The 20,998-nt window shown below is 33.4% G+C and overlaps 1 protein-coding gene across 3 annotated transcripts in view; it reads left to right on the top strand.

Annotated features, from left to right (window-relative positions):
- The window catches only part of WASHC3 (WASH complex subunit 3), a 46,448-nt gene that overhangs the window by 13,605 nt on the left and 11,845 nt on the right, over positions 1 to 20,998 (top strand). For 2 of the 3 annotated variants that reach the window (XM_008004428.3, XM_008004425.3), the window contains exons 4-6: positions 1,713 to 1,820; positions 5,952 to 6,062; positions 19,747 to 19,811. In XM_008004428.3, the coding sequence (XP_008002619.1) occupies positions 1,713 to 1,820; positions 5,952 to 6,062; positions 19,747 to 19,811 (284 nt within the window). The remainder of the gene's footprint in view (positions 1 to 1,712; positions 1,821 to 5,951; positions 6,063 to 19,746; positions 19,812 to 20,998) is intronic. The other variant, XM_037996627.2, reaches the window with a different exon arrangement.

The following is a 20,998-nucleotide window of genomic DNA, read 5'->3' as shown; positions in this document are numbered from 1 at the left end:
TCTGTGAAGTGATACTGGTTGTGTTTTTAATTTTACTGCAATTGCAAAGAAAATGGTGTTCATTATGAACCATTAATTCAAACGTACACATGGTTTGAGATTTCTTTCATTGTGCTAGGCAAACGCATAATACGAGTAACATGTTAACAAGCTGAGCTGTTATCAAGCGCACTTCATTTGATAGAAAATTCCAAATTTATTTTACTAGTTATTATTTGATAATACAATAATAGTTATATAAATCTTTAGATGTCTCAGAGCAAATTTTAGAGACAATATCATCTGTTTCTATTTGCGAATACCTTAAATGCTAATGAAGAATACAATTTTGATGTCAGAAATTGCAAATGATAACTAAGAAAAACAGAAGACTGTTTTAGATTGAAAGCTTAAAGATTTCGATAACAGTGATGTATTTAGTTTGGTTTCATTTTTAATATTTTTTACATGTGTTTTTTCTGTTTATAAAATTATGGAGACACTAGTGTATTTTCATTACTAACTTTTCTGAAATTAATATTTTCTTTGTCCATTTACCAAAAAAAACCTAAGAAATATTCAGTGAATATTTATGAGGAAGAAAAAAATGATATCCCTTTTTAATATGACCAGAATGTCTAGTTTGTACTTACTACGTGTCCTTATGGACTTCAGCAACTGTGTTTCTCTTAGAACATTTCTCTTGTTTGGAAACCTGGCCTTGAACATGTTCAAGATATTCCTCTAACAGCCATACCCACTTGAAACTATTTGGGCCGTAGCCACTGTGCTAACTATGGTTATCAGTCAACAGTTCTCAATGAGTATTGCTGCTTGAGATCTTATTACCATTGGTTTTTTTTTATTATTATTATTCTTTATTTTGAATATGTGTCTTATTTTAGTGTTTAAGGAATTCTTAGGGAGTTAGAGTCCAAGGTCGCACATTAAGTTACCATATGGACAAGTTAACCTTAGTTATCTCCATGGCCATAGAGTCATCCCCAAAATTAGCCAAACATCTGACAAATGTGTGTCATTGATATCAGGATGAACTCAGAAAAGAAGGTTTTTATGGGTCTTGCAGATCTAACCTGAAGTGCTAAACCATTTCAGGTTGAAATACCAACAATATGCCCATTTTTTTTGCATACAAGAAACGTATTTTAATAACGTTCAGTGGTGAATGTTCGAAGAAAGAAATAAGAATGAGCTGTGTCATACATTAAAGTGTAAAGACAGCTTTGGCATATCCTAGATAATTGAAACTCAAAATTTGCACAAAGCCCTTTTTTTTCAAAGTATTATTAATAGAAATATTTTTACAACAACTTTTCTAGGTACATTTTCTTATCTCTACAGGTGAGATAATTGAGACATAGGGAGATTTGCACAAGATCACACAGCTTGTGAGTGGTAGAGCTAAAAGTTAAACCTAGACAGTCTGACTTCAAAGATCAGCTCTCAGTCGTTACACTAGGATTGCCTGTATTTTGAAAATAATGTTTATATAAACTAAATTAGATTTTTGAGAAGTTCTTCAAAATAATTTGTGACTGTCTTTCACTTTTAGTTTATGACATGGAAAATTTAAGACAAGATATTATGAACCTGTTTGTATAGCCTTAAAACTTAAGACAGCTATTAAAAATATACAAACCTAGAAACTTATAGTGTTTATGCAGGTACTATCTTCATATTTCAATACCAATTTTCTTTTCATCTTTTTTCAGTTGTCATCTATCCCAGGCCTAGATGATGTCACAGTTGAAGTATCTCCTTTAAATGTCACCAGTGTCACAAATGGAGCACATCCTGAAGCCACTTCAGAGCAACCACAGGTAAGTGAGTTCTAAGAAATGAGCAGATGTTTTTGGTTGAAACTGATAGTCTTAAGCAGCAGGTTGGAAGGAAGAAAAATAAAAATGTAAAACTTCTAATAGTAAAATTTTAAAACCTTAACATAGAAAATGAAGTTTGGGAAAAAACAAATTAGCTGTGTTATTTTGAAGGGCTTCCTTAAGTTAATACTTTCTTTGCCTATAAAAAAGAAAATCAGTCTATATAGGACTAGGAAAAATCTTCAAATAATTATTTTCTTCAAAATAATTAGAAATTTTTCTAAGTTCTTATAAGAAATGTACTTTTAAAATGTTTTATTGTAAAATTTTTAAACATACACAAAAATAGACCTGAATTCACCAGTTATGATTTGTCACAATTGCTTTATCTATTGTCTTGGTCACTTGCTGAAATTAATCCCAGACAGCTTATCATCTCACCCCTGCATAAATTTTTGAGCATCTCTGAAAAGTTTTGACATGTTCTTTTGTAACATTTTTCTTATATAAATGCCTTTATCATATACAATGTAATTAACAATAATTGGCCAGGTGCAGTCTTTCATGCCTGTAATCCCAGCACTTTGGGAGGCTGAGGCAAGTGGATTGCTTGAGCTCAGGAGTTTGAGATTAGCCTGGGCAACATGGTAAAACTCTGTCTCCACTAAAAATACAAAAATTAGCCAGGTGTGGTGGCACGCACCTGTGGTCTCAACTACTCAGGAGGCTGAGGTGAGGGGATCAATTGAGCTCACGAGGCAGAGGTTGTGGTGAACTTAGATTGCACTACTGCACTCCAGCCTAGGTGACAGCGCAAGACCCTGCCTCAAAAAAAATAAAAATAAATGAACATTCACTGGTATTGTCTAACCCCTTGTTACTCAAGTACACCCCATGGACCAACCCACATGGGCATCACCTGGCGGCTTGTTAGAATGAAGCATCTCAGGCTCCACCCCAAAACTGCTGAGAATCTACATTTTAACAAGACCCCTAGGTGATCTGTAGGCTCTTAAAATTTGAGAGCTACTGATCTTAGAAATACCAGTTGTCTAAAAACTGTGTTTCTGAAGTTGATTCGTTTGAATCAGCATCCTAATAAAAGTTATACTTTACATTTGGCTCTTAGATCTTAACATTTACTTATGCTTCTGTATGAATTTCAATTTTTTATTACTTTTTATTTCAAAAAATAAAAATTGTTTTTTGAGAACAGTCTCTAGTGTATCTCAGCAAGGTATTAAAATCTAAAACAAAATAATTATCAAAGTGGTGGCCTACCAAAGTAATAATAAACAAATTAAACAAATAGACTTATAATAGAATTCTGCCTTTGTACCTGGAGGCACTTTTCACAGGATATTTTTTAGATCACGATGATGTTGACAATGATGATAACAGCTAACACTTCAAGAGTGCTTTCTGTGTACCAAGGCGTGCACATTTCTAAGTGCCTTTCATAAATGAATTTAATCTTTACAACAGCCCTATAATATAAGCACCATATTATCAATCTTACTTTATAGATGGGTCAAATGAGGTATATAGAGGTTAAGTAACTTGCTGAAGGTCGAAAAGTAATGTAAGAATTAGAATTTTAACCCAGACAGTCTGGTGCCAAGAGCCCTAGCACTTACCTGCTACACTACACTATACTACACTACACTACTCTGTTTTCAGTACCTGTGTTCAATTTATTAAACATATTGAGGATATGTGGTATGAGGCCCTGTAGGAAAAGCCATATATTTAGAATATAGTATATATTTGGGTAATAAATTAGATGATCATTTACTTAATTAGATATTATAAAATTTAACATCCATTTATTTAACATAGCAAATTTCATTATCCTGGCCACTCAAATATATAAAATACAAGAGGATATCCAGATGTTATAGAGGAGTTTAACTTTATATTCTCTCAATTAAATATGACTATCCTCTTTCTAAAACAAAGTATCTATAAGGAATATCAAGAAAATATTTCCACTCTGTCTAGTAATTATTATGTGGTGGATAGAGCAGTCATATATTTCTATAATATTTTTAAGTATACCTGTCTAACTTTGATTATTAATTTTTCCAGGTGCTATTATGAATGCCATCTATAATATGCCCTTTAAAATTTTTATGCAGTTGTGTTGGTCCTCACATATTTAATGTCCCAAAAAATTGATTACCAGTAATCACAGCTGAATTTCTTAATTTGCTTTGCAAATTCAGAATAACCTGGTATATCTCTGGCAATTTTATTTAAAAATGTTTATGTATTTATTTAGAGGGTTTATGAAGTTCTTTTGGCTTCCAAAGTTTGAAATACTGTGATAAAGTTGTGTGTTGATTAGCTTAATAAAATAACTGCTCAGCATGTTCTTAATATTCACATCAACTTCTCATTTCTTTGTTGTTATCAACTGGTATATTTTATACAAAATATTTTGAAGTGGGCTTAAGTATTGCTTAATCCAGAGTTTTCATTGACATTATAGTTCACTCAATTAACAGATAAAGGGGAATAGTGCACTTTTTTAAAAAATCATCTATTTATCACTCTCCCTAATCTATACATGAGTCAAAGACCCAAAGTTTGTGTACTGATTTTTCTGCAACTTTAATTTCATGGTTCAGATTTCATCATTATTCACAATAGAATATCCAATTGTGCAGAGTGAGTTTGATTTGAGAATAAATGAAGGACAGTTGAGAGATATGATAGAGGATTTAATGGATCATTCAGATAGCAAAGGTGTTTCATAATTAAACCTTGTTGAGGTCTTGGTTATTACGCAAACGTTAACGACTGAGAGTTGATATCTGGCCAGGATATAGTTCTCATTTGCACCATTTTGCTATTATATGAGTTTAATTTCCATAAATTGTTAAAAAACATATTTGGTTATTGTTTTAATTTTTTATTTAATTAACAGTGTTTTGGAATTTTTGTATTTATGTATATTATAGATGAATATATATATATATATACACACACACACATATATATACACACACACACTGACTTTTGTAAAACTTAGCAGTATCATGTAACAGAAGAAACCTAAAGGACTTTTGGATGTTTTATTTGCTTTGGAATTTTCAACAGATTTAATTTATATTTGACTTATCTGAGGAAAAACTTCAATATGTAATTCACATTCATAGTCTAAAGACTGTGAAGATATAAAGATACTGATTTATCTACATTTCAGCATGAACAATAGACATAAAATTGATTTCTTCTAAGGAAATTCTTCTTAATGCTTATATACAGATAATGAGAGAGATTCACAAAAGTAAGCTTTTTCTAAATGTTTGGTTTGATAGAAAAATCAAGTACTGTATACAGGCAGTTCTAGTTTTGCATTTAAGCAAAGGATATGGTTCTGATATGCACAAGTTTCAGTAACATGGTACCATGCAAAGTGAAGACTGCCTGTATAACAATAGCATTTTTATCTAAAAAGACCATTCCCCAAGATTCTTTATTACAAGTCATATTTAGTATGACTTTTAACCACTCTGTAGACAATGTTACCATTAATAGTTCCATCAGTAGCTGAAATATATAAAACCAGATAATTTTGTCTGACAAACTGGCTTCTCTTCTACAACTTCTCCAAAAATTGCTTTCTAAAAAGTTAGAAGAGCCATGTCCACTTAGAATAAAATGATTTACTAAATAAAGGACTCAATTAGGTAGATTATAGATATCTAGGAAATCAATTCATCATTATCTCAGTAAATTTATTATTAATTTATAAACAGTTGATAGTTTTATTAGGTTTCTTAAAAGTTTTGTTAAAATAGTATAACCACCTACATATAATTCATGCTTTGTATCAGCACTCTGAGGACAAGTAAAACAGAATTTTTATTTTAATGCATGAATATACTTGTGTTTTAAGGAACCAATATAGTGTTGAAGTGTAACCTCCTCTGAAGTGATATTTAAATATTTGTAGATATTTGCAAACATATCTCATAATTAACTTATTGGTATTTAAATTTGGGGAGATGCTTTTTTTTCTGCAATTTATTGCCTTAGAATTATGGGAAGAAGCATTCCTTTTAAGTAACATGATGGACCCCTTTTGTAAATTGTCTAAAGATTTACACAAAATACTCTCTACAGCAGAGCAGTACACAAGACTCTGGACTACAGGAAAGTGAAGTATCAGCAGAAAATATCTTAACTGTAGCCAAGGATCCAAGATATGCCAGATATCTCAAAATGGTTCAAGTGGTAAGCTAATTTGGTCTGTCTTCTTTGTGTAGCAGCCTCATTTGAAATTCTTAACCCTGGAGGTTTTGCTGTTATTTTTTTCAATTTGAGAAAACTGCTAAACCAAGTAACCAAGTTTTCTATTCTCTTCCTTTCTATTTTAACTCTTTGATTTAAAAAAAAAAAAAGAAGTCAAATCTTTGTAATTAGAATTGATCCCACACTTTAAATTAACATAGTTTAATATAGATTTATATAATTTTTTTTGCATTACACAAAGTTATCAATGCAAATTTTAGATACAAAAAGTAATGAAAGTAGACTATTCATTTGGTAAATCAGTTGATTCTAGCTTAATCCCCATTTATTAGCACAAATAATATTTTTAAAAATTTTTATGTTCATCTATCAATGATCTCTTGGCCATGTAAGGTAATGCTTTTGATATTATATGACTTCAGAATTCATATTTTTCCTGAGAAATCATAACATGGTATGGTACCAAAATATCTGCAGTTGTCTATAATAGCAGAAGTTAACATTTTTTTATTCCTTTAGAAACTATTTCAATAGTTGAAGGAGTTAGTTGTCCATCATTTTTCTGTTAATCAAACAGTTAAAGCCGGCACAGTGACACACACCTGTAATCCTAGCACTTTGGGAGGCTGAGGTGGGAGGATGACTTGAAGACAGGAGTTTGAGACCAGCCTGGGCAGCAAAGCAAGACCCCCTACCTCTACATTTAAAAAAAAAAAAAAAAAACTCCATATGATGGCATGCACCTGGTAGTCCCAGCTACTCAAGGGGCTGAGGTGGGAGGATTGCTTGAGCCCAGGAGTTCAAGGGTGCACTGGCTCACCTCACTGATTGTGCCACTGTACTTCAGTATAGGTGACAGAGATAGACCCTGTCTCAAAAATAATAATAATAATAATAATGCTTTTGTAAAATTCTATTATCAAGCAAAAGAAGCAGAATACTAATACTAAAGGACAGTTTTGTTTTGCTGTCCATGGGATAGTTTATCACCTAGTAATTTAAAAGCAAATTCTGACAACCAGAAAGAGTAGATTGGCTCATTTGGAAGCTGCACTTTTCCTAGGTATCAGAAGTGGATTTTTCACTTCCACAGTTCCTTTTTTCTGAAGCCTAGAGCTCAGGATTTTGGCGGTCAATTTAGAAAAAAATAAACCAAACTTCGGGGTGAAAATAGATGAAGTTTTTTAATTAAGAAGAATAAAACACAGCAAGTTTAAGTATGAATCATGATGAACACATTTTTAAAACTAGAACCCAGGAAAGCCTAAGCTTAAAAGATAGACTTGTTAAAAAAAAAAAAAAAAAAAAAAACTGTGTTTTACTCTTCTAAACAAAAGGGAGATGCTTCAAACTGACTGAAAGATTTTTTATATTAGCCCCTTCTTGCCAAATCTATATAAAATAAGAAATAGAAAAATCTATTAGATGATACTCCGTAAAAATGCCCTGAAATCTTTTATGAAGGCTGCATCTTAGGATAATTGTTAAATTCTTGATATATTGCCTTCAATTTTACAAGAACTTCAAAAACTCTTTTTCTTTTTCATTATAAATCCACCATCTGTTTATTTCACAAATATTTATCAAACACTTAATTTAAGCTAAGCTACTACATTAGGTACTGTCTAGATTTATTTAGCCAGCTAAGGTTTCCAGATACCACTTGGAATTTTTATTTTTGTTATTAATTACATGAACAAGTTTGATTGCTTTTCAGTCATAAATATACATATAAAATAAATGACCCAGGCTGGGCACGGTGGCTCACTCCTGTAATTCCAGCACTTTGGGAGGCCAAGGCAGGCGGATCACCTGAGGTCGGGAGTTTGAGACCAACCTGACCAACATGGAGAAACCTTGTCTCTACTAAAAATACAAAATTAGCTGGGCATGGTGGCACATGCCTGTAATCCCAGCTACTCGGGAGGCTGAGGCAGGAGAATAGCTTGAACCCAGGAAGCGAAGGTTGCGATGAGCCGAGATCATGCCATTGTACTCCAGCCTGGGCAACAAGAGTAAAACTCTGTCTAAAAAAAATAAATAAATAAATAAAAATAAATAAATGACCCTTTAAATATTTACTTTTTTAATCGTATGTCTTATCACCTCATAGGAATAAGAGCCAAGATCCTCCACAGGCCCATGAAATCCTATACAGTTTAGCTCCTCTGTTACCTTTATGATCTCATATCCTCGCTCACTCTTCTCCAGCTCTACTGGCCTCCTGTTTGTCCCTTGAATAAAAATACATTGGCAGCCCCCTGTCTTGGGGCCTTTGCTTCAGCTATTCTCTCGGCCTGAAACACTTTTCCCCAGATACCTTCATGGTTTGCTCCCTCACCTCCTTCAAATCTATATTCAAAAATATTACCTTCTAAGTACAGCCTTGCTTGGCCACCCTGTTTTAAATTGCAGTGTCCTCTTACCCAATTCCCTTTACCCCTTCTCTGCTGTATTTTTCTTCTTATCAACTTCCAGCATTCTACATATTTTATATATTTACGCTCTCTCTCTTCCCTAAAAAATTATAAACTCCAAAAGGACAGGGAATTTTTTTGTGTACTACACTATTCCTCATTCCTGCAACAATACCTTGTGCATAGTCCTGTGAATGAAAATGCTTATAATTTGTCTATACCATTTCACCTTTTGATAGATTTAGGTGATAGATTCCTTTTTCACACTAGCTCAGTAGTTTGATAAACTTCCAAAATATAAGTTCCTGGGCCCTACCCTACAAAATTAGAATCTCTAAAGTTGGTACTTGATACATAGAGTGTATGTATTTTGGGGAAAAAAAACCGTGATTAAGAATTGCTTAAAAACATTTTAAACTGTGTCTTAATATCATTTACATTTTTTAAACTTAAAAGCATTTAAGAAAATAAATAATTGTTTTATTTTTTAAAAGCCTAAACTTTCTAGCAGTACTTGGCAAACTCCAGCCTATCCTTTTTGCTTGATGTCACTGAGTATGATTAGGGGTTCAATTTCTTCTGCCTCAGACTGTTTCTGATTTAAGACAAATTTTTCTGTTTTTAGCCCTTTGTCTCCTTTCTGCCTTTGGTGGGGGTTTATCTATTTCCTATGCATTTTCAGCATTCTGGAAGTGCTGCTTCTTCCTGGCATCTCCTTCGTCAGGCACAGGGACTTGACCTTCTTTTGCTCTGCTAAGTCATCAATCATTCTTCTATCTGCTCTTAATTTTTATGTAATTGGTTCATATATGCCTCTTAGTCATTAAAGCTGGAGGTCATTTTCTGTTTCAAATTGTTTAGGGGTGATTTTCAAGAAGAAAGTGGGGAGCTACATCAAACTGCCATCCTAAAACTAGAAGTTCATCCAAGTTAAATTTAATTTCATTGTTTTTAGTTTATTGTGCCAACCTGCATCCCAGAACCTTATTACCCAACTTTTATTTCCTATTGCTCCCTGTCCTGAATTTCTTCTGTTTTTTTTGTTTTGTTTTGTTTTGTTTTTTGTTTTTGAGACGGAGTCTTGCTGTTGTCGCCCAGGCTGGAGCACAGGGGCATGATCACGGCTCACTGCAACCTCTGCCCCCAGGTTCAAGCAATTCTTCTGCCTCAGCCTCCTGAGTAGCTGGGATTACAGGTGCCCGCCACCATGCCCAGCTAATTTGTGTAGTTTTAGTAGAGACAGGGTTTCACCATGTTGGCCAGGCTGGTGTTGAACTCCTAACCTCAGGTGATCCACCCGCCTCAGCCTCCCAAAGTGTTGGAATTACAGGAGTGAGCCACCGTGCCCGGCCCTGAATTCCATTCTTTAATCAGGCAAAACCACAAACTGTTCCCTGTGTAAGTGCCATGCTTTTCCTTCTCTGAATCTAGATTATCCTTCTCTTTATTATTACATGTCCAAATTCTGTTATCTAACATGTTCCTATGATTGTGTCCACTAAATCATTCCAGATTCTAAACCCACCAACACACATAAAGCTAGATAGAAGTAATAGTTCCTTTTGTTGACCTATCCAATGACTTTACCGGTATTCTTTCTGCAGTTTGTCACTTAATACTTTGTTTTATGATTATCTGTACATATTTTTTTATCTCCATTTGAAAATGGAATCATGAGAGGAAGAATGGTGTCTTGATTAATCCATGTATTCATTTTAACACCTTACCCATACAGGTGCTCAATCAATATTTGTTAATGGACTCTATATGTAATCCTGCATATGATCTCTCCTTCCTCACTTTGTGCTCCCTGGATATGTATAAATATGCTCTCATTTCTTCAGGTTATCAATTTAAAATGTTTTTCAGGACTATAACAAGAATAGACCCAGCAGAGGTCTTCCTCGAGGTTGACGTGAATCTGCCAATCATTAATTTTTGGATTATGATTATTGAGCCATCTATAAATTCATTCCTTCTTCTGTTTTCTAAGCATATCATGAGTGACTGTCAAAATTTCCAACAACAGATGTAGGCTACACATTTGACAATGCCCAGGAATTTTCTTTCCTTGGCATGATTACTACCAGAATTCCTGTCCCTTCTTCATTATCATTTATTTTGGCCTTTGTGTTAGGCACAAATAGTTGCATGTTTGCCTCATTGCTCCCTTTATCTATTGAGGAATTAAATTTTCAGTGGGGCAACTTAGGAATTTATCAGATATTCTAATACAGGCAAAATTAAGCTTCTAGTACCTGTAGATGGATAATATCCCCCATCGTGTCTGGATCTTTCTGCTTGTTTACAGCGTTTTAAGAAAGCCTTATCTAAATCTTCTACCCGGCTAGGTAGCCAAAAAGTATGCTCCATCTGATAAAATTTTTGCCTTCTTTTAACCTCACTTAGGGGTTTCTTTATCTCATGTTCAAGAATTTCCATATACATGTATATATTTTGATTTATGGTTATTGTCCTCTTTCTGCTGGAAAACATTGTAAGACGTTTCTTTGAAATGCCAGTTCTCATACACAAGTTTCTTCCCATTAAGTGTTGGCAGTCCCCAAGATTTACTTATTTTGAAATTTCAGATTTGCTCTATTTACACACACACACACACACACTTTTTTTTTTTTTAAGCTGTTGGATTTGTTTGCTGTTTACATTTTCCTCCTAATAATTTCCTGGCAGTTCTTCCACTGTTTTTTCCCCATTATATTGTTGTTATTCATAGGTCTAGTCTTAAAACTTTAATTGAGGATTTTTTAATCTTTTGATTTCAGTGTAAAGCTTCTTGAACATACCTGTGGGTATTGCTGAACATAATCTGTTGGTTCTTCCAAACCACTTAGCACTTTTCCAAGAGTACAGTCATTCTAATGTCATAAGTTACCACCTAAAATATTATTCTTCAGCAGTATCTGCGTAGCAAGTTGTGTTTCCTATATCCATTCCGTTACCAAACTATAACTTTTAACTGGGAGAGCAGATAACAGTACCACTTTGCTTTAGAAAATGACTCAGAGAAGTGGAGTGAAGAACAATCATTAGAGACCTATTATAATTTGTACCACTGAGCCATTCATTTTCTGTCATTGACATGGAAAGAAAACAGCTTTGTATCTCTATACCTCAGGATAGTGATATGCCTTCCTATTTTCTGTGTTTGTCTTCTAATCGGTTGTTCCCTCTGAAAATGTGGTTCAGTTCTTTGAGTGTAACTGAGAACAAACAGGGATATAGATAGAAAAGCAAATTTGACCAGTGGCTATAAGGAGGAGCCTAACCCCAGTTAATTCTAGAGAGTGACTTCATTACAGACTACCTTATCATACTGAAAAGTGTATCACTTTCCCAACAAGATTTTAGATTTGCATTAAAATACCCAATTTTTCTCAACTTTAGGGGTGACTAATGTTTGCTTACCCACCACTCAAAATTCAATTTTAGTTCTTAATGCAGAGAAAGGCTGATAACAATATAATTCTTTAAATGAGTTCTAATTTGTCTATTAGTATAATCTTGAGTAGTTTACATCCACTGTACACATGACTACAGGTTATAGAAACAGTTTTAGAAGGCTACATCTCAGCTTTTAGGGAATTGTTTATATTAACACAAAGGAAGATAGCACAGTCTCAAAAAAAAAAAAACTCTTTCTGAAAAAGAAAACTGTATTTATACCAACAATATCTAATCCTTTATACCAATAATTTCTAATCCTAAGATCCTAAAAATAACCATCTCTATACATTCAAAAGGGAATTAACAGTGCTACAAGGTCTTTCACCTTGTGAAAGGGTAATAATAGGATTTGTCTCTTTTTCAGTTGCCTTTATATTCTTGTCATTTAAAAATATGAGTTACTGCCCCATAAGAAGAGTCTTATAGCTGTATTCCAATTATACTGTGTTTCTTTTTCCAAAGTGTAATATACTTCCACTCAGTATCATCTTGATACATAGCTCCTCAATAATCTTTTAATCATTTCTCCTAGTTTTTGAATTATTGTTTAGAATGATTTTGTCTTCTGTAATATGACAGAATCGTGTTTTTCAAGCCCTTTCAGCTTCTTCTGTAGTATAGAAAGCTTTATTTTGCAGACTTGTGATGTGATCATTCACTTCAGATATGGCAGAAAGTCTTGTGGGTTACAAAAACAGATTTTTCTTGATGTTAAGACTTCCTGGATATGAGGATGAACTCCAGTCCCCTTTGGGTTCCTCCCTAAACTGCAATGAAAACTTCCCCTTCCTGGGAACTCTCTATCTCCTGGAATGCCTTGCTTTTATATATGCCTTGCTTCACTTGCCACATACCTGTAAATCTATTTTACAGTCTAGATAATGAAAACTATTTAATTAATATAAACTCCTTTGAACAAAAACAACACAGTCCTTCACTAATACAAGTACCAGTCGACAGAGTAATAAGTAATACCTTACTTTTTGGTCTCCATGCCTTTTTCTGTCACTTCTGGATTACTACCCTCTGAGAGATAAAACAATGATTAGATTAAAACAATGAAAGAAAAGTTGTTCTTTCTCTGGGAGAAAATTTCATTGCCTAGGAGTACACCCAGATCTTTTCCCAGTACTTCTGAAATGCAACATGGTATAGTTTCTTAGCTTTGCCATCACATCAGGTCATGTCACCTCTCAAGGCTTCAGTTCCCTCACACATAAAATGAGATCTGAAATTCCTTTTAGATTTATAATCTATTAATTGATCCCCAAATTTGGATCTCATTACTAATGAATGTTCCTGGAACACCTGCTGGCATTTTCTGACTTTTTTTTCCTTTTTAAGCAAGTTTTATACAACATTTTTCAGTGAGTAATAGTGTTGTGTTCCAAATGTGGCAGATAATTGATTTTGATTTAATGTTTGTTGTCATAATAGTGCAGCACAAGCCTTTACTAAATTACATATTGCTTTTATAACTTAACTGGAATTGTGTACATAGATCACTTTTCCAACAATTCTCCCCTCTTTACTGGCAGATCTTGGTGAATCCTTTGCCAGTAATAAATTGTGCATTGGGCAAGTCCGACTTCCACATTAAGAAGCTAATGACTTGTATTTTTTGAAACTGTATTTGCCAAAACAGTCTCTTGGACGCTTAGATTTTTTTTTAAAGCTCTATTTTCTTTGGCTGGCTTAAAATGTGAATTGAATAATCTCTTTGGTTCTGGTGGTTCTGATGCATCCGTTGCCAGCGGTGAATGTTGGCCTGAGGAAATGTGACTTCCATTACCTAAGGATGAAGAGGCTCTAAATGATTATTAAAGATGTTCATCAAGAAGTTATGCACTTTGGACCTTGTGAAACCCAATCAAGCATGAAATAGCATGTTCTTTAGATGACAAACAAGATGTAGTTATTGTAAGAGTAATTAAAGTCTTTAAAACATTTTTTGGATATGACCCCAACGTGGCTTTCCATGGTTTAGAGAACTCCAGGTAAGTTCCTCATCAGTCATCAACAGTATAGTCAAAGTATAGTCAAAAAGGAGGAGCTACTGGTTCGTATATAATCATAGCTGTGAACAACACTGTTACAGATTTAGCTTAATAGCTGTGATTTATTTTTTCATTGTTTTCTAACTATAGGTATAATAATATTAATATGTATTTCATTTCTTTTATAATACCTAAGGTTTACTAATCAATATCAAGATCAATATTTATTGAGTACATGAAGGTTTATGGGATGGGTTTTTGTGTTGTTTTAGCCTCTTTCTGTTCATTGAAAAATAAAGCTTCATGTCCAATGACTTTGATTTGCCACACTTACGAATATAAAGAAAAGATACAAATGAACATTTGTCTGTTTAATTAGTTGTAGAATTTAGCCAACTTTGAAAATTTTGAGTAAAACTATTTTATTCTTCCCATGAACTAAATAAGTTAGGCAGGTCTGTGTGACTACAACTAAAAGAAAGAAGCAAAGCTTAGCAAAATGGTAGACTATATGAGTAGTAATTTTGAGTTGGGATCAATGAAATTCAAGTGACCTCTGACATTTGTCCTCCTCCTTCTACTTTCTAGCTTATATCAAATGCAAGAAGGTTTGGATAGAACTTTCCCTTAAGCAGAAAACTGTGACAGTTAGCCACCAACTGGAAGCCCCTGCCATATTACCTATGCTTTGCCATGGCCCCAGTATACAGAGGACCTAGAGAAAGATAACTTTTGTCAAACTTTTAGCAAGAAATTACAAAAATTACTCTCTGCTAGAGTAAGCCAGTGAGCTGACCTCAAAGGAAATCATGTGTGAAGAATGATTATGCCAGTTTTAAAGATTATGATTTTTCCATCATTTTAGCTGCCTTTTGAACCCTCCATGTTGCCTTGAAAGTTGGGGAGCTTAGAACCAGTCGTACTGTGTACAGATTTAATGTTGTTTCAAAACATAAATCTATTATGTATTTGCCCTTTTGCGTATTTTTAAATTTTCTTGTTATAAATGTTTGTTAGAGAGCAGTAAACAATGATACTACTAAGTTCAGGTTTTAAATTTCTCACTTTTTCTGATGCGTGATAAAGCTAGAAGATGGAAGGAAGTACTTGCCATGTAGTGGGCAGATACTAAATAGCTATATGGTTGTCGTGTCAGTACCTACTTGGTAATATCATATATGCCTCCCTCAATTCTCATCTGTTTATTCTTCACTGATACCACTGTTATCATAATCATATAGCTGAGAATATTTTAATACTAATATCACATTTTTTATAGCCATCCTTAGTGACATTTAATTGCTGTGAAAATGTTCATTTTTGAAGAATTTGTTTCCAGGAACTAGTTGTTTACCAAGAATTTTCTAGATCTGTATAGGTCATTAGAAATAAAGTTTCCATTTTTTTTAATAGCCATATTCATTTTACGTAATTAAAAAATTTATTTAAATTAATTGATATTCCTTCATTGAAAGCTTCGGAGAGAAAAGGTCATTGAGCATTTGCTTTCTTTTGTGTTATGATTTGTTCAGTGAACAATAATCCATTATATGTAATATTTAATCTGAAAATTTTATCCTAAATGTACATCCTACTAATTATTTATTTCATAAAATACAATAAATTTTTTTTTTTTTTTTTTTGAGTTGGAGTTTCACTCTTGTTGCCCAGGCTGGAGTGCAATGGTGCAATCTTGACTCGTCGCAACCTCTGCCTTCCAGGTTCAAGCCATTCTCCTGCCTCAGCCTCCTGAGTAGCTGGGATTACAGGCATGCACCACCATGCCTTGCTAATTTTGTATTTTTAGTAGATGGGATTTCACCATGTTGGTCAGGCTGGTCTCGAACTCCTGACCTCAGGTGATCCTCCCGCCTCAGCCTCCTAAAGTGCTGGGATTACAGGCGTGAGCCACTGCGCCCAGCCTCAATAAAATATTTTTTTAATAGGACTGTTGAAATTCAGAAGGCAAAGATATGATTGAGTCCATTTTATTAAATTTTAAGTAAAAGGACCCTGACTGGGGGACTGACTGCCTTTTAACAACCCGTAGCATTTTTTCAAATTCTACTAGTTCCCGCTCTCTGCAAAGAAAAAGCTTTTTCCACCAACGTATTCAGTAGATCTATTTTTTATTGTTGCCTTAGGTGGGGAAGAAAACTTCATGTTTTTCATCTTTCATAACTGAATTGTTACAATTCACACTCTTAAACTAAGAGGGAAAACTCTAAAATATAAGGAGCATTTTTAGTTATTTTTAAACAAGGAAAGTCATTTATCTTAAATTGAGAACGAAGTGTTTTTTTCCCCTTCTAATCTAAAACTTTAGGAAAATTTCCTAAAGTTTATAGAAGGATTTTGTAGTTTGACTTTCTTTAACACAATAAGAAATAAATGTAAATATTGGCAGGCCTGTAAACCTCCAAACAGTTTTTTGTGATATAAGAAACTAGTATTTAACTATTAGTGTTGCCATCATAATTTCATTAGTGTGGCTTCTTTACACACTTTCTCCAGTGACGCAAATACAGACGTGATTTTTTGGAACATCAGACTTATGGCTGCCTTCTCTCTTCTTCATTACTTATGTTGGACACACTGTCATTTTCACTTGCCAAAAAAAATCCCACAGTTCAGTAGACTTCAGTTTTGAGGTCTTTCTTGTCCTTCTTAGACCACCAGTAGCTTTGTCTGTTGGCGATCAGAAATTGGACACTTCTTTTTGGTGTTTAACAAACCAGACTGTTACTTGACTTCTAAGGAAGAATATAGCAAAACAACAAATTTTCTAAGCAACGTCACTGGAAACAACAGCAAATCCCTTTGGAATGCATTCTTTGGAACACAGGCCAAATTATTCTTTTTTATCAAGCTTTATGAGATTTGTATTAAGGTGGGGATAATAAGTCTCAGAATCAAGTAAGATATTAGCAATTGTGTATATTTTTCTTTACCCATATGCATATACAGAAATGACTAAAAATACCAAATTGTATGCATATCTGTGCTGTTCTGCTGTAAGCAGACCCCAGAAACTAAGGTTCACATTTGGAGCTTACAGGTTTAGGTTTCTATTATTCTTATACTATAATCAATTCCATGAAGCTGATGTTCAAATAGAGGGCTTATCTAATTCTACCAACTTCTCTGTTCCCCATTCCTCCCTTCCCACCCATTGCTTCCCCTCACCTCCACCCAATATACACTTTCTTTGCTATATTTTAGGAAATTTTTTTTCAACCTCATTCTCCTCCGTTCTCTTTTCTTGGCTTTGTAACTTATTTGTGTGACCTTTCCCGTGATGTCCTGTGGATTATGCTAAAGTATAATAAATAAATCACATGCTTGAGTTTGTAGAACGTCCTTATACTATCAAACTATAGTTAATAGAAGCCGAGAGGTCTTTTTAAAGAACTATGACATTAACTCTTCTCTTCTCCTCTTTTTTTCCTAGCACTCATATTTTTTTTGTGGAATGTTTCAAACTCCTAACTTACCCCCTGTTATCGTAAATAATTGAATGGCATTTAATTATCAAGTTAAATTCCCAGCTGTGTCATTCAAGTAATCAACTTTCTCCTCTACTATTAAAATTAATTTTGTATTAAGTATGTTTTGTTTTTAAATATGTTTCATTCAAGTCTTAGTTTTAGATAATATATTCAAAAGTGGTGTTTTAATTTCTTGCTTTCTTTATTCCAAACTTTAGTCTGTTCACATTGGATGCCCCTAGCAAGTGGGCTTTTTCCTTTTTGTTTTTCTCTTTTTTGGTCATTAAACTTATCTTCCACCTTCTTTGACTTCGAAACCTATTATAATGCACTTTTCAGAATATCTTAAAAATTGCCTCATGATATTGCTTTCAGAGGTATGGTTTTGAAGAGAATTCAAAGTTGGTGCTATTTATATTGATTCGTGAAAATATTTAGAATGCACTTAAGTATTTATTTTTACCTGAGTCTTAATAAGCTAAATTTTACTAATCTATAAGATAAAACACAACAGTTACCAAGATAAGTGTATAAATGGGCCTGCAAATGACCACTTTGCCTTTGCTACTTCTCATGAGAGTCTTCTTAGTAACCTGTAAACTCAAAAGAAAGCCTCTGCTTTCCTAGCCTTATTTAACTTAGCAGGCTGTGAAAGGGGATGTAGGTATTTTCTCCTCCATAGCCAAAATAAGTGATTATGACTCTTTCTATCTTTTCTGGGCAGTTTTTTAAAAAGTAAATAAAAATTAAATTCTTTGACATAAAATTTTCTGATTTAAAAAAAGGAGGATTAAATTTAATGATTTAACTTAATTTGGCAAGATCTGTGAGATACAAGATACTATGTTATATATAGTGTCCTTAACTTTGAAGACTTTCCATATTAAATTTGTAATAAATTTAGCTCTCACGTTTGTACATATGCATGCCTGGACTTAAACTCAGATTTTATTGGGAAATATAAAATCAGCATTTTGGAGGGGAAGGAGTATATCTGGACAAGTATATACTTAAAAGTTTGAGACAAGTGTACATATGATAGGCTATATAAAGATTTGTGTATATTTCTAAGTATTTGCGTTTTTCATTTTAGACAAACTCCTATCCCATCTTCAAGATGTATATTTCAAGATAGCTATGGGAGAGGAGTTTAAAAGTTCCGACCACAAATAATAAATATTTGAGGTGATGGATATGCTAAATAGCCTAATTTGATTATTCCTCAATGTCTATATGTTTCAAAACAGCACATTATACACAAAAACATGTGTAATTATTATTTGGCAATTAAAAATAAAAGTAAAAAAATGAACATCACAACTGGCTAATGATAAAGGAAAAGTGTACAACAGCAATAGAGAGGTGACTGGGCTTTTTCCTGAGTGTGCCTGGGTGTACTTTCCTTCTTATGCCACACGGGGTGAGAGAGAGGGTCCCATGCCATGACCCTGCCTCCTTTAAGGAGATAGAATCAAGGCCCTCAAATTGAACACATCAGTTAAGTGTTTCTTATCCTTGGGGATGGTGTGAAGAGAGGGGAGTTGACAGAGATCTGATTACATCTTCTCCCCTTGGAGCTTCACCAAGTGAACTTGGAATAAATGTTTAGTTATACATCAAGTCTCTTTCCTTTTCAAGTAAATGTGTCTATTTCTGTCATATTCTTTTCTTACTGTTTTTATATTCTTAACCTGAACTCTGAGATTCACGTGTTTTTACTATTTTTGTAACGTATATACTTCTAAAATTGTCATTAGTGTTTGCACCGGTGTTGGGAAGATGTGTAATATAGTCCCAGGGAGGTTCTTGAATTAGATTTGATTTTTGTGTCTAAAGTGTTCAAATGGAATTGAACTGTTTGCTTAATAAAAGAACATTAATGTAGCTATACTTAAGAGCAGAAGTCTCTGAAATCTTTGAAAAGATACCTATTCATATTGTTAACTATTCATTGTATCACTTCAGCTGGTATTTTAATCATTTGAGTAATGTTTTCTTTCTTTTGGTGATATAAGAAGAGTGAGAATATGATTTCTGTTCTCTATACAGCAGAATTAGTAATGAATAAGCCTAAATGATGTAGTTTGGGCTTATGTGGTATTGGATAAGACTAATTCTGTTAGGTCAATGTAAAATGGGTACTTCACTAGATTATTCAAGTGCTAGGCACATGTTAATTTAAAAGTAGAATAAGAACTCTTAAATAATGAGGCATCTAAAGGTCTTGTTTTAGATGGTATGTGTAGACATATAAAGGAGGCATTTTTAATGATGAAATTATCTTATATCCTTTGCTTAGGGTGTACCAGTGATGGCAATAAGAAACAAAATGATATCAGAAGGACTAGACCCAGATCTTCTTGAGTAAGTAATTCTTCTAATATAATTATATTATTGCCAGGACATTGAATTTGTCAGTTATAATAAAAATATTTCAAATTCTCTATATTTTTATCCCTACAGTGTTTTATGGTTGAGGATATCATCTTTGTAAATAGTGTCTCTGTTATGTTACCAAAAAGAAAAATATCCTATTCTACTAAAACCAGCCTTTACACATTTTAGGAACAGTTTCAATAGATTAGTAATGATTCTAGATATCCAAAGGAGCTGGAATTTAATGACAGTTGTTTTTTTGTTTGGTTTGGTTTCCTTTTTGTACTACCTCTTGGTTTTTTGTTTGTCCCTTTTTTGTGGGGGGTGATTATAATCTATGGGGGATAGATGATTTCATTTAAGATCTCAGTGTGTAAGAAATTTAGTCTGCTATAATCTAGGTTAAGCCAGATTGAGAAATAAATAGGCTAAAGTTTCCCTAGGTCTATGTTAATGATTATTAAGAAACTAGATACTAATTTATGTGAGTTTTTTTAACCTGAAAGTATTTAATCCCTTATTGTGTGAATTTTATAAAATATTTTTGAGAAATGATAAAAAAAAATTGTGGCTCAGAAATTTGACAACAATTTATTTCATCCAAGTAAATCTGGCTGCGTAGTTCAGTTCATCTTGTATAAAATATATTGTAATAGATTCTTCAGAAGAATTCTGTTTTGCAAGTATCTAGGTACTTATAATCTTTCCAGTTTGGGATTGTAGTTCACCCCAATGTATTTAGCTGCACACTCCAACCATTCATTACTGTACTAGCAGAGTATACTTTGGAATTTTTCTTGGCTCTCAGTCCTCCAAGAAAAGGTGTACACTTTGGTGGTAAAACATTACGAAGTAGTCTTTGTCTCATATTTTATCTGCCAAAATATGAAATTTATGAATTCTTTTAAAGTCTACAAGAATAAATTTCAAACATATATCTGTAGTTGGTATACATCCAAGTAGCAAACAGTTCAAGTACAATGGCATAGCTTGGCAACTTGAACTGAAGGATCTCTGAGATATTTGGCATTTGTTCTGGAAATTGTTTCTGACACACACATTGAAAGCCAGATGGATTGTGATATATATTTTAATGTGAATCAGACCTATAGGTTCAATCCATTTTGGTACTCATTGCAGTATATAGGTTGTAAATATATTTAACATTAACTATG

The sequence above is a fragment of the Chlorocebus sabaeus genome, chromosome 11 (genome assembly GCF_047675955.1).
Source record: "Chlorocebus sabaeus isolate Y175 chromosome 11, mChlSab1.0.hap1, whole genome shotgun sequence".
NCBI lineage: Eukaryota > Metazoa > Chordata > Mammalia > Primates > Cercopithecidae > Chlorocebus > Chlorocebus sabaeus.
This window is presented reverse-complemented; position numbering and strand designations above follow the sequence as displayed.